This window comes from Centroberyx gerrardi, chromosome 8 (assembly GCF_048128805.1).
Source record: "Centroberyx gerrardi isolate f3 chromosome 8, fCenGer3.hap1.cur.20231027, whole genome shotgun sequence".
Lineage (NCBI taxonomy): Eukaryota > Metazoa > Chordata > Actinopteri > Beryciformes > Berycidae > Centroberyx > Centroberyx gerrardi.
Genome location: NC_136004.1, coordinates 33,343,018 through 33,358,125, shown reverse-complemented (window position 1 = coordinate 33,358,125; position 15,108 = coordinate 33,343,018). Strand labels below are relative to the sequence as shown.

At 44.6% G+C, this 15,108-nt stretch overlaps 1 protein-coding gene across 6 annotated transcripts in view; it reads left to right on the top strand.

Annotated features, from left to right (window-relative positions):
- Nucleotides 1-7,922: 7,922 nt before the first annotated feature.
- brd3b (bromodomain containing 3b) overlaps nt 7,923-15,108 on the top strand; it is an 18,314-nt gene continuing 11,128 nt past the window's right edge. For 3 of the 6 annotated variants that reach the window (XM_078285029.1, XM_078285030.1, XM_078285027.1), the window contains exons 1-5: nt 7,923-8,037; nt 9,457-9,808; nt 11,862-11,973; nt 14,139-14,276; nt 14,655-14,865. In XM_078285029.1, coding sequence (XP_078141155.1) covers nt 9,717-9,808; nt 11,862-11,973; nt 14,139-14,276; nt 14,655-14,865 — 553 coding nt within the window. In that variant the 5' untranslated portion in view covers nt 7,923-8,037; nt 9,457-9,716. The remainder of the gene's footprint in view (nt 8,038-9,456; nt 9,809-11,861; nt 11,974-14,138; nt 14,277-14,654; nt 14,866-15,108) is intronic. The other 3 variants (XM_071919802.2, XM_071919800.2, XM_078285028.1) reach the window with 2 other exon arrangements.

The window sequence follows — 15,108 nt, the reverse complement described above, 5'->3', positions numbered from 1 at the left end:
AGTTGCTCCCCCCCGGATAGGGCACGGCACCTTTTTCCTGGAGAGAACCATGGTTTCGGACTGGAGGTGCTGATTCTCAGCCAGACCGCTTCACACTCGACAGCAATCCGTTCTAGTGAATGCTGGAGATCACAGCTTGATGAAGACAGAAGGACAACATCGTCTGCAAAAGGCAAGGATGCTATCCTAGTGCCACCAAACTGGATACCCTCCCTGGCTGCACCTTGATATCCTGTCCATGAAAATCCATAACAAAAGAGGAGACAAGGCACACCTTGTCCACCTTGAACGAGCTTGACACAGCTTTACACTGAGTATGTGAACACAACTCTCACTCTGGGAGCACAGGGATCGAATAGCTCGTACTAACAAACCCGGTACCCTATACTCTTCCAGCACCCACCACAGTATATCTTGGAGCACACGTTCACAAGCCTTTTCCAAATCTACAAAGGTCCACTGTTCCACGGCCATCCGCATTGTTCCTCCTGAATCCGAGGTTTGACCACCGGTCGGAGCTGGTGAGAGCCATAGGCTTTCTGAGAAGTGTGATCCTCGATAGTTGGAACATACCCTCCAGTCCCCCAGTCCCCTTTTTTTAAATATGCAGACCACCACACCTGTCTACCAATCCAGAGGGACTGTCCCCGACGTCCATGTGGCATTGAGGCACCTTTTCAATGTCTCAGTGACCGCCGCCAAAGAGATGGACTCGAACCTCCGACCCCCCAGAATCCTCCAGCAATGCCTCCTGTACAGAGGGCATGTCTGGTGGGTTCAAGAGTTACTCAAAGTGCTCTTTCCACCTTCTGACGATATCTCCAGTCGAGGTTAGCATTACCCCGTCCTTGCTGAGGATAGCCTGGGCAGTGTCCTGCCTTCCCTTACTGAGTCATCAAATGGTTTGTCAGAACCTCTTTGTGGCTGCCTGGAAGTCCTTTTCCATGGCCTTTTCCATACTTCTCCACTGAATCTGGCATCTCCGTGCCCACCAGCCATGGAAGGCCTCCTTTTACAGCTTGACAGCCTCTCTCACCACTGGTGTCCATCAGCGGGTCTTTGGGTTGCCACCAGCCGCCTTCAGACCACGACTCCTAGCAGCAGCTTCCATAATGGAGGTCTTGAACAGTGTCCATTCAGACTCCACACCCCCAACCGCCCCCGGGACACAGAAAAGCTCTTTCAGAGGTGGAAGTTGAAATCCAATCGGACAGGGTCCTCAGCCAAACGTTCCCAGTGCACCCTCACTACCTGTTTGGGCTTGCCAGGTCTGTTTGGCAGCTTAAGCCCCCATCTGATCCAACTCACCACCAGATGATGATCGGTTGACAGCTCTGCTCCTCTCTTCACCCGGGTGTCCAGAACATTTGGCCTCAGGTCCGATGAAACAACTACAAAGTCTATCATCAACCTCTGGCCAAGGACGCTCTGGTACCATGTACATTTATGAGTCCCTATGTTTGAACATGGTGTTTGTTATGACCAGTTCATGACTTCCACAGAAGTCCAACAACAAAGCACCAGTCAGGTTCAGCTCAGACAGGCTGTTCCTCCCAGTCACACCCCTTCAGGTTTCCCCATTGCCCACATTAGTGTTGAAGTCCTCTAGTAGAACTATGGAGTCCGTAGATGGGGCCTTTTCCAAAACCCTACTCACAGCCTCCAAGAAGGTATCGTACTCCAGCAGCTCTTTGGACCCTATCCCTACACCACTATTAAAAGCATGTTTTGCAGCTATTTCCCCCACTGCAACCTACATAATAAACAGGCCCTTGTCCACTGGTGAAGTAGCCCCCTCCCTTAAATTGGCAGCCATCAAATCCGTACTTAAAAAGCACAATCTGGATCCTGAGGTTCTCTCCAACTACCGTCCCATTTCAAACCTGCCTTTTTTAGCAAGGTCCTGGAAAAGGTCGTCACCCTCCAGCTAGATGAGCACCTCCACTCCCACCAGCTCTATGAAACCTTCCAGTCTGGTTTCAGACCTTCCCACAGTACTGAAACTGCTCTGGTGAGGGTTGTAAATGACCTCCTAATGGCCGCAGACTCTGGCTCCCCCAGCTTACTAATTTTGCTGGTGCAGCCTTCGACACGGTGGACCGTGGCATCCTGTGTCAGCGCCTCCTGGAGGTGGGAATCACAGTCACTGCCCTCGACTTCTTCCATTCCTACCTGACAGGAAGACAGGAATGTTGTCCTTGGCAATTTCACCTCCAGCATCAGCTGTGTTACCTCTGGCGTCCCCCAGGGGTCAGTCTTGAGGCCCTTGCTCTTTTTAATCTATATGCTGCCCCTGGGAAAAATACTAAGGAGCCACAACATCAAATTCCACTCCAACGCAGACGACACACAAATCTACCTGCAAACCTCCCCTGACAAACACCTTGCACTATCCCGGGCTACCAAATGCCTGGACGACATCCATCACTGGATGAGCAACAACTCCCTACAGCTAAATGGCAGCAAGTCAGAAGCCATTCTCATTGGTACCCCCCATCAGACAAAAAAGGCCAGTATCACCCACATCACCATCAATGGTCACCCCATCCCTCTCTCCTCACTTGTCACAAATCTGGGTGTCAAGCTGGACTCATCACTGTCCTTTGATGCACACATTAAATCTGTCTGTCAAACCTCATTCTTCCACCTGAGGAACATCTCAAGATTAAGACCCTCCCTGAGCAAACGTGATGCAGAAAAACTGGTTCATGCCTTCATCAGCTCCCGCATTGACTCCTGCAATTCTCTGCTCGCAGGCCTACCAACCAAAACTATCCAGCGGTTACAATATGTCCAAAACAGTGTGGCCCGGGTTCTCACCAAAACACGGAAATCACAGCACATCACCCCAGTCCTCCGCTCCCTTCACTGGCTCCCAATAAACCAACGGATCATCTTCAAGTTACTCCTCCTGGTGTTCAAGGCCATAAATTGCACCATTCCAACCTACCTTCAGGAGCTCCTCACCCCTCAATCCCCACCTCGGACACTCAGGTCTGGCAGCTCAAACCTCCTTGCTGTGCCACGGACAAAGCTGACAAGCATGGGAGATCGTGCCTTTTCATCACTGGGGCCTCGCCTGTGGAATCAGCTCCCGGGAACGATTAGGGCCTCAGACTCACTCGCTGTTTTTAAATCAAATCTTAAGACTCACCTGTTCCTCTCTGCTTTCCCCTAGGGTCCTGGTTCATATGTGCTTTTCCTTTTAAACTTGGGTCTCTAATTTTAGTCTCTAATTTTATTCATCTTATTTCAACCCTTATCTTGGTTTATGCCTATAATCACATGATTTTTTGTGTTATTGATCAGTTTAACGTTGTACTATGATTGATTTACTCTTTCTGTGAAGCACCTTGAGATTTCATTGTATTTTAAAGAGTGCTATATAAATAAAATTCATTATTCATTCATTCATTATTAAACTGCAACCAGCCAGGGGCTTGTGAGGATTCCCAGAGCGCCCAGCACCTCTCTCCGTAGGGAGTAAGAGAGGGACCATCCCCCCTTAAGGAGCTTGGTTCCAGAACCGGTGGTGTGTGTTGAGGTGAGCCCAGCTACGTCTAGTTTGTTATCTCCCAACCTCCACAAGCTCTGACCCCCCACCAAGCGAGGTGATGTTCCACGTCCAAAGAGCCAGTTTTGGTCATTGTGGTGTGACACCCGGACCAATCCCTGACCTTTTTACTGATCGGTCAAATTCATTCAGTTGATATTTAAGTAATAATTCAGTCCATGCTGTTTTCTAGTGATTTAGATCAGTTAAGATACATTGTTAGAAACCTCTCCTATTATTGCTAATACTACTACTACTACTACTACTACTGCTACTACAACTACTGTGGGAGTTTAACAAAAATTACAGTAAGGTTGGGAAATTCATAACTATGTTAAATGTTCACAATAATTGAACTGTTACTTTTATCTTAATTAGATACAGCTCAATAAACCAAATAAAAACCAAGGAAATATACTATTACTTTCTCAAGTACAGCAATTGCATGTGACAGCGCTGGTATCCCAGGGTTCAGTGTGACAGGATGACAGTAACCTGTGCTGTGGGAAAACTGAACTATTGCATCTTTAACACAATAATGACTGTTCATGTTAGTCTGTTCATCTGACTGCTGCTATTAAAGTCTACTGATGAAACATGGAGACTGATGCTTTTCTAGTTCAGGCATTTTGCTGACACCTCCTCCTCCCTCTCCTCTTCCTCTTCTCCTCCCGTCTCCTTCTTCTTCCTCCTCCTCTTCCTCCTCTATTGCTTCATAGCAGTTGGCAAACAGTTTATGAAGTGCATTATCGCCACCTACTGATATAGAGAGTGAACTGAGCTTTACAGTATAATTTTAAAATCAGAACAGTGATGTCCAGACATCTGACAGCTTCTGTCACCAGTTCAATCCTCACCTTCCCTCTTCCTCCATGACCCAATGTATAACCTTCACAGTAGATACCACAGGGATTGTTACATTTTCATCTGATTTTAATTTAAATGTGGGGAATGTTCCTTTACCCAGACAGACAGATGCCCTCGTTGTTTCCATCCACAGGCTGCCTATTATCTATCTATTCTCTCAGTGACAAAATCTCTAACTGTCCCTCACATTTCTCCTCAGGTTCATCCTGCCACTTACCATGGTACTGTCCCATGGTCCTGACCCTTCACCGTACTGACGCTGCTTCATGGTTCTCATCACAAACACAGTTCCCTCTTTTGTTCACAGTTAATTCTCAGTCTTACACATGGTGGTAGGTTTTCTCTAAGCGTCTGACAGGGTGTTCACAGAGGCTGTAAGCAGAAGTTGTCATTTTGTTTGCCATAGATTGCATCCAAAATCCCTATGGTAAATATGAATGGACTTTTTGAAAAATGTCCCAGATAAGGCCTGTGTTGAACAGATACCCATGAGACTTATTACGTTTTGTTCGAGGGGTTAAAATGCATCCACCAGCATCACCGTCTTTCAGTTACTTTTAATGTTGATTTTAAATTCTAATCACCAGGGAAAGCAGACTACAATAGCACTGATGCGCATTGCTTTGCCGTAGAATGACTTCCTTTACCTCTCGTCCCGACTGTTGTACATTCAGATTATCAAGCTTTTTATAGGCAAGGCAAGGCAGCTTTATTTGTATAACACATTTTATAGTGTTGCATTCAGTAGTTATTATAGTTGTTATTATTCATATATAGTTATAGTTGTCTTGTTCTTGTTTGTTATTTCTATTCCAGTTGTTTTTCCAGTTGTTGCTAGTTACAGGCTAGCAACTACTACTCTTTAATTATGAGGAATTAAAGATATCTTTAACTGAAATTATGAGTAGTCAGAACTAAAGTGAAGATATCTTGAATTTGAGATACGACTAGGCATAATTTCAATGGAGATATCTAGAATTCACATTTCAGATAGTCAAAACTGAATTGTAGATATCTTTAATTGGAGATACAACTTAATGGCAAAAATAACTTCAATCTTACTAGTCAAAATGTAATTAGTAATATCTTAAATTAGCATTTTGACTGGTCGTTAATGAATTACAGATATCTGTAATGAGAATTCGGTCAGGCTAATAAATGTTACAACGGCTTGCCATATATATGTAGTATGTAGTATGATGTGGTATGTGACATGTAGCCTACTGATGCTATGTAAAGCCCTTTGAGGCATGCTTGTAATGAAGGGCGATATAAATAAACAAGACGACTAGAAAATTCACAAAGGTGACATTAGTTGATGCATTTTATTTCATGGAACAAAACGTGGAGTAGCTAGTAAACTTTATTTCTGTAATTTCTTGCAAATCCCATTCATACTGTCCTTAGTAATTTTGGACTACACACAAAATGGCGTAAATCGCTAACTTTCCAGCCTACAAAAAGTCAGACGCTTCTCCAGTCTCACAGATTGTGGGCGGGGCCAGAGGCTCCGGTCTGAAGCTACAAAGTTTAGAAAAGATGAATTATGTATTTTTCACTGCTCTGCTATTGACTTTCATGTTATGTTATTTTAACAAGTTAACATAGCTAGCTAACATGCGCTAATTAGGTAGCGTTAAAGAATAAAGATAAAAACGTCAGTAAAACTCCTTCAGATCTTCCCATCGACCAACAATGGATCAGCTGTTCTCCATCTTTGTTTCTGAGTCGTTTCTTCCTGTCGTCTTTCTAATAAAAGTTGTAGAGAACTGAAGCTTTCAATCAACTTCTCCATTTTGACTGTTGTTCATGAAACTAAATCACATCAGTAAGAAACAAGGAGGATGGAATCTGATTGGCTGTTGACGATGATGGTGAGAAGTTCAGGCGTAGCGACAAGCTAGCGGAGCTGCAGCTCCACTAAAATAAAACGAATACTGTGGAGGTTTAAAAAAAATAAATAAATAAATAAAATGGAGGTATAGTTTGCAGTGGAAAGCACATCACCCTCATCCTGCAACACTTCCTCCCTCAGTGGTTCTCCAAGCGGGTTCCAAGGTCTACAGGGTTCTTCAGAGGGTTCCAGGTTCACTGTTCTCTCTTCCTGTACAGTGTGCATGTTGTATGATTCAATACTAAAGAATTCAAATCTTCCCATGTCAGGTCTAATGTGTGTCTACAGAAGTCTACAGACACAACTGACCTGCACAGCTCTGCTTGCTGTTGACAGGCCACATCCACACTAATACGTTTTCGTTGACTGACTGAACGTTTCCACTTCCTGCTACAGACCAGCTGAAAGGTAAAAAAGGTAAAAAAGCTCAAATAAAACCAACAAAAGGAAGAAGAAAACAGCACTGTTTTCCTCTTCCTTTTGTTTTCCTGTTCAGCTGCTCTCCGCGCTCTAACTTCTCAGCATCAACAGCTCTGGACTAAATAAATCAACATTCATGAATCGCTCAGTGAACTTCGGGCCAACAGGCAGCAACACACTCAGAGCTGAAGGCAGAATATTGAAAGAGCATGAAAATATGTTTTGAATTTATCTAAATCTGTCTTTACATCACAAATTGTCAATGTCTTTCAGTCTTAAATACAACACAATACATATCAAACACATAGGCTATATATGAAGGGCATCATGCTACGATAAATTCAAAATGTGTTGTGAAAGATAAAGACCTCTTATCTTTCTTATTAACAACACATAAATTAACTAGATTAAAATCATCATCATAACCAGGTACTGATACTGTCAAATAAAGGTGAAAATGCAAAAAAATCTTAAAATATAATTAAGAGGTCTTGAAAATTTGAAGTTGCGTTTCTTATTCCATCTGATGAATGTGGAACTACAAAATGATTTGAATTTTTGTCAAACCATTTCCTTCCCATGGTATCGGTACATTTGTCATTTATCATTACGCACAGCAGTTTCATCAAAACACACCGACTTCTTCCTCTGGTCTGTACCACACAGACAGAGGAAGACTCCATTAGCAGGAAAACTCCATTAATGTGAGTATGAAACCGGACCGGGCCTGTCTGTCTGCTGCTGGCATGAAGGAAGCAGTTCACTTCTTACAGTAGAATCAGAAGTTATTACTGATGACAGACTGTTGGTGTGACTGCAGCAGCGACAGACTGGCTGTTAAACTGGAGTTACACCGCCGAACTGGGAGCGCTGGTCGAAGCTAATGTGCTCTGCTGCAGAGCGGGCCCGTGGGCTCTGCTGCCGCTCTGCATGTCGGGAAATGTAGTACCACAGCCAGCGCCAGTCTGGATCCCGGAAACCCTACCCTGCCAATCACAGCAGCCCAGGCATTACACCGGCCAATCACAGCATCCCAGGTACCTCGCCTGCCAATCACAGCGTTTCATATTCTCCACCAGCCAATCACAGCATCCCAGGTACCCCCGGCCAATCACAGCATCTCAGACACCCCGCCGGCCAATCACAGCACAACAACATCCATGATGCCGCTCGCCACTGCGCCTGCGCACACGAAGCTGTAGACAGCTGATAACTCATCTATTATGCTACTTCGCTAAATAAAAAGCTTCCAGAAAACTGACCGGAGATCACCGCTGGATAAACTTGAGGACTAAAAAATAAAGTAAAAATGTCTTTTAACTAGTTGCAGTGGAATCAGCGGGTAAATAGAGTCGAGGTTTCCAGATTCTAGTGAATCTCTAGGTGGGTTTCGGCGAGCTGGCTGGCCGCTCGGCGCCTTGAGACAAAGCTCAGCTAACAGGCTAACAGGTTATTAGCGAGCTAAACAGCTAGCGTTAACATATGCAAAGTTGAAATCCTTAATCATATTAATTTGGTCATTTTTCACTTCACACGCGTATATTTGTCAAGATATTTCCTATAGCACGAGCTTGGCTATCTCCATACCCTCCACAATTGATAATATTGAGAATTTACATCATAGGTAAGTAGCTTAGCTTAGTTAGCTAGCGACCCAGCTAATATATTGCATTGCCTTGCCCGCCATCTTTTTAAAGCAAGATAAATGGGATGTTTCGCTAGCAAGCAAAATATTTGCACCTGGATAGCGTTAACCACCAAAACGCGTTTTTCTACAATTTAGGAGCAAATATCCAAATTCCCCACGTTACTGAGGATAATTGTTGCTGAAGCAGGTCGGTATTGTTATTTACTAGATTGCACATTAGCAATAGTTAGCTGCAGCGGCGACTGTTAGCCAGCTAGCTGCTGAACCGCAGCATGCAGGCAGACAGACCGAGATGTTCAAGTCCAACATCTGTTGATTCCTGCTGTAGTTCGGTGTGATTCTGAATATTCAGCCGGTCGTTTGGTTTGTTGGCTGACTGTTTGCAGCTAGTTATTAGCTGAACTGACTGTTTCCTCTCAGCAGTAATCTGAGTTTCAGCTCCACTTCTCCCTGTTTTGATGCCATTTCTGGTTCAGTGTTGAACTGCTGTCCAGGATACTGAGCTGTAATAAAACATGAAACCTCTGGACTGCACCTCTCCGTGTGTACAGTTCAGTTAGCTGAACTGCTCTCTGCTGTGTTAGTGTCCGTGTCCTCCGTCAGCAGCAGCAGGTCTGTTGCTGTGTTGAAGATGCAGAGGAAAGTTTGAATCAGGGGAATGGATCAGTTCAAACTCACTGTGACCATGTATTGATCACAAACAGACTTTCTGATCAGATTTTGCTTTGACACAGCAGACCGGCCCGTACCAGTGTCTTCAGCTTATTTTGGATACTAGTTTGTTTTTCATGTGTCGGATGGCTGAATGAGTGATGCATTATTATTATTATTCTTGTTATTATTATGATGATGATGAGTAATATCAGCTGTACTGGAGATGGACTGTAGAGTGTAGAGAGCTTGGAAATGGATGCTTTGTTATAGTCTGAGCAACAAGTGTGTGTTTGAGAGAGAGGGAGCTGTTTATGTCTGTGTGTGTGTGTTGCTAACCCTTTCTCTCTCTATCTGTCTCTCTGTCTGTCTGCCTGTCTCTCTCTCTCTCTCTGTCTCTCTCTCTGCCTGTCTCTCTCTCAGCAGAGCGTCAGGCTGAGGTCATGCGATGGGAGATTCGCTCCACAGGGGGAACAGGGAGCTGAAGAACCAAGAAGAACACAGACTGAACTGAATACACACTAATACACACACCAGCACACACACACACACACACACACCCCACCCAACACACACACACACACACACACACACACACACACCCCAGACCCAGAGAGGTTGTGTTCGTCTCCAAGCCGGACACTGCCGTCCCACAGTGCATTGCTGCGTCAGCGTCGTCCACCATGTCGGACGCCCCCGAGGCCGCGCCCCCTACCCCCCCTCCCCTCACCAACCCGGCCCCCCCTGAGGTCACCAACCCCACCAAGCCCGGCAGGTAACTGACAGACAGGAACCCAGACTGGTTCCACACTGGCAGCGCTCAGTTTACTGGTTTATAATGAAATGATTTGGAACACTCTCATCCAGAACCAGTTAAACTCTGTAGTAGTGATGGACGATCTGATCTGATTCGATACGTGATCTGAGGTTCAGGATCAATCCAACCAGGATACGATGTGATCAATAAAAGTTCAGTGACAACAAAGTCTGACTGTGCAGAATTCTGTTTATTTCTGAGACTCAAATCTTTCCAGCGATGCCATTGGCTGCTAGAATGTAAACAACAATTTAAAAATGTCATTACAAAGTGACAATAATATAATTTGGATGGAGAGCTTGTGAAACTGTGATGGTCAAGAGTCTCATTAGTGATTACTACAGCAGAATAACATGGAGCTGATATCACCATTCATGTTCCTGACAGCAGAATAACATGGAGCTGATATCACCATTCATGTTCCTGACAGCAGAATAACATGGAGCTGATATCACCATTCATGTTCCTGACACAACATACGGATTGACACATTTTGTATTGAGATATATTGAATTTAGAGATATATCGTCCCATCACTACTCAGCAGACAGAGAGTTCAGTTGTTCACCTGCTTACTAACTAACATCTACTAACAACAACTAACATCAGAACTGGGTAGAAAAACCTGAAAGTCAAACTGTTTCAGATGCCTGGTTAATGACTGCTGTCGCACAGCATTATGGGTACATTTGCTGTTACTATTACTACTGCCACTGGTTTCTTCTTCATGGCAACAGATGACGCACGATTCCAAACACCAAGTTAGCACCAGTGTGATCTGCCGAACGCCTGATCACCTTCTGCCAGCGGTTCATCATGAGAAACAGTAAAGTTTCAGTCCAGTTCTGTGATGAACAGACTGTTGAACCAGGTGGAAACCAGTCAGTTTTTAGTTAGGTGTGTAAAACAGGTTTCATTCTGTCCAATACAGTCAACTATTTGCAATCAATACAGACTGTGAAGTTCATAATGCAAATTAATGTGAGCTTTCAGTTTATTATTTATTATACATATTAAATGAATCCAGTCATCAAACTGTTGGGAAAGCAGAGAAATGAAAATACCAAGTCTCTCTCTGAACTGAACCCAGCAGGTCAGCTAAAGACCCGACGGCCTGTTCTCTATTCAAAATAAAGACTTTTCTGTTTCATGGCACATGAGCATAAATAATGGATCTAGGCCTATAATGTGATCGGCAGTTCAAACGGTGATTGGTCAATTATGATCCGCAGACGATTGATCGGTGTCTCCCTGAGTTTTGTCAGCGTCTGGTCAGTCAGTCAGTCTGCAGTCAGCTGCAGTCTGAACGTCTGGTTGGCTGGTAGAACAGTGACAGTCAGCCTGTCAGTAAGCAGCCTGTCAGTAAGCAGCCTGTCAGTAAGCAGCCTGTCAGTTAACCTGGCGTTAACTTGACGTTAACCTGATATTAAACCTCTTCCCTGGATTGAAGGTTTGAATGGAATTCCCATATTCTGACTCCTGGATTAGAGTGGCAGCTAAATGCCTTGATTGAAACAGTAATTTGTCGTCTTTTCTGCCGCTGGTCTAACAGCCTGAAGATGCCGCTGTCATTCATTTGTATTCACTTCCATCTTGAGGGTGAAAGTGACGCGTTCAAAACCTTGAGGAGGAAACGTGGAGCAGCAGATATGTTGATAAATCCAGTTAGAGAAAAGTCCATGTTCCAGACCAGCAGTCAGCTGCTGGATCATGTGACCTGGCGAGTGAAAATCGGAACATACAGACCGTCATCCTGCATCACACTGCGGGTTGTTTGGATGTAGAGTTTGATAGCAGCCAGCTGCTGGACTGGAATGTGGACTTTTCTCAAACTGGATTTTAACACCAAGATCAAACTGTTGAGTTTGAGTTTCCTCTATAAAGCAGGAAGCATCACATCAGCTCCACATTTCCTCCAGTCACACTCTGAACATGAAGTAAGAAAAGCCCCCCCCCCCCCCCCCCCCCCGCAGCGCCCCCTGCTGACCGCTGTGTGCTGTGTGTCCAACAGGAAGACCAACCAGCTGCAGTACATGCAGAACGTTGTGGTGAAGACGCTGTGGAAGCATCAGTTCGCCTGGCCGTTCTACCAGCCGGTCGACGCCATCAAGCTCTGCCTGGCCGTAAGTCTCCAGTCTGGACTAGTCACCTAGTCTGTAACCTAATAGTCTACTAGTCACTTAGTCTAGTTTAGTACCCTAATAGTCCACTAGTCACAGAGTTTAGTCATATGAGTGGATTTGGGAATTAACCTTAAAGAATTCATTGAAAGATTTAGGCAGCATATTTGAAAGGTAAGTGTATTTATAGATGAAAGTGCATGATTGAAGTATGTTACTGTTGTAAATAGATAAGATATTGAGTTTCTTGGAGAGGGGCGATGGAGCACAGTTATTAGAAGAGGTGGCTAGCCTTGCAAACTTCTTTTGAGTAAAGAGCAAATGATGTAGATTGGTAGGATATGGACTTGCCCAGACAACATTGCAGATTGAGATGTGGGTAAATGAAGCTGATGAACCAAGCCACTCATTTTTCTGATGATACCAATGGATCATGTCATTTCCGCCAACTGAAATCTTTGTGCTTGATCTAGAATAATTTTTGAAGCCAGAATTGGCTTCATTAATGAGTGAATCAAATTTTTTGTGGGATAAAATCAAATTGGTATCATCAGCAAAAATAATTGGAAGTAAGGTAGAAGACACAGCAGCAGGGTCATTAATATCAATAAGGAATAACAAGGGTCCAAGTATAGATCCCTGAGGGACTCCCTGAGTGAATCTCCAGCCTTCCTGTTCGTTCCTCAGTTGGTAATACATTTCGTGGATCCGTCCTGTGTTCTCTGCGTTCTTTTGTTTTGGAACCGTTGGATATTACATCAACCGCATGTTAAGAGGACACAAGAACACTAATTGAGAAACTGATAGCGTGTTGCAGCTTGTGCATGGTGCCGTGGTTTGGTGTTCGCTGCATCACTTATCAAAGTGGAGTCACACTGTGGCTCTGTTCCTCCTGCCGACACCAAAGCACCTTCGGAGGTGGTTTGAGACGCATTGTATCCTCAGGTTTGCCAAGTGTGAATGCATCGGTCTTGTCAAGCCGCATACGTCAACCATCAACTCCTCCCAAATGGAAAAACGTCTCTCAACAACGCCCTTAATGAATACTGATGCTGTAAATGTGCTTGTCATTCCATTCTCTGTGTGAGAAAATGACGGAAAAGAGAAATTTCCCGGCGTCACCAACGAAATAAAGTTTGAGTGGCAACATGTCACAGCAGCAGTTAACGCCGCCAGCTCCAAGAGCCGGACCGTTTATAAGACTAAAAATAAAAATATATATGAAGATGTAAAGGTTGAAGCTTGGAAGCTCATTGCGGTGGAGAGCTGCTGTGGAGCACGGCTGTGCGCCCGGCACCGGCGTCTCCGATGCGTCCGGCCGTGCGCCACAAAACCATAATGCATCATTAATTTATAACCTTATGACATTAAGTCCAATTGCTTAACACCTTGAATTTGTCGCAATTATTTGGAACAACTTGTGGCTCTGCTAAAAGACTGTAATGCACTTACATCAGACTAATTCACACCATATGAGCCTTTAATGAAATGTAGATGTTTTTTGGACAAACGATCAGCAGCAAAGACTCTATTTAGTTTTAGACGTTCTTCTGACATGGAATATTATTATTAGAGGGATTTCTAATTTGCTGTAGAGTCGGCCTGGAAATGAACTGAGTGTAAAAGCCATTTTTACCTTATTTCACTACTTTGCCATCGAAGTTGCCGTTCCCCACTGTCTCCAAAATGTGCGCAGCATGGGTCGGTTTCTGTAGCGGTCGCACATTCTCACCACAAGTGTTTTTTTTATAATATATAATCTGTGTGAAGTAGCGCCTGCCGTCTAACTTGAAGAATACGCAGAAATGCAAACGAAAACAGAATTTCTGTGGCGCCTGCCGTCTCCACATTTGCATACGTCGCAGGAAAGCAGGGAGAGATGCAATCGGATTTCTACCTGGCTAACGGAGACGCATGATGTGGACAGGTGTGAATGGAATGTGGATAAATCAGATCTGGATACTATCCGGATAAGGGACGCATGAAATGACAAGTGGAAATGGGGCCTGAGGCAGTGATCCGTTTGTGTTGACGTTGTCGGTAATGGCGTTGATGTTGGTGAGGTTGATGCTTTAACTAGCTTAATTAATTACCTTATTAGCAGTTTATTATCATGGTGACTGCTAGTGTTGATGAAGATGATGATGAAGATGATGTCGTTGTTGCAGGATTACCACAAGGTGATCAAGAACCCGATGGACATGGGAACAATCAAGAAACGACTGGAGAACAACTACTACTGGAGCGCCAGCGAGGCCATGCAGGACTTCAACACCATGTTCACCAACTGCTACATCTACAACAAGGTGCACACACACACACACACACACAGTATGTTCACCAACTGCTACATCTACAACAAGGTGCACACACACACACACACACACACACACACACACACAGTATGTTCACCAACTGCTACATCTACAACAAGGTGCACACACACACACACACACACACAGTATGTTCACCAACTGCTACATCTACAACAAGGTGCACACACACACACACACACACACACACACACAGTATGTTCACCAACTGCTACATCTACAACAAGGTGCACACACACACACACACACACACACACACACACACACAGTATGTTCACCAACAACATCTACAACAAGGTTAATAATGATGTGTGTGTCTGTCTCTGTCTGTGTGTGTGTGTGTGTGTGCAGCCCACAGATGACATCGTCCTCATGGCTCAGGCTCTGGAGAAAATCTTCCTGCAGAAAGTTGCTCAGATGCCTCAGGAGGAAGTTGCTCTGTTGCCTCCTGCTCCGAAAGGCAAGAGCAAGAGCAAACCGCCCACCCCCGCTACTACAGGTACTACTGCAAATACTACAGGTACTACTGCAAATACTGCAGGTGCTACTGCAAATACTGCAGGTACTACTACTACGAGTCATTCTGGTCCTTGATTTTGATGTTGCCACCCAAGTGTAACCAATCCTGACGAGTCCCACCCGCACTAATCTGAGACCCTGTTTACACTTGGTTTTAAAATGCGTCTTGGGCGATCGGATCACAAGTGGACAGCACTAAATAAAAGTGTAAACGACCACCAAGACGCATTGTGATCCGATCACTCAAACCACTTGTCGAGGTGGTCCGGGACGCATTTGACCACGT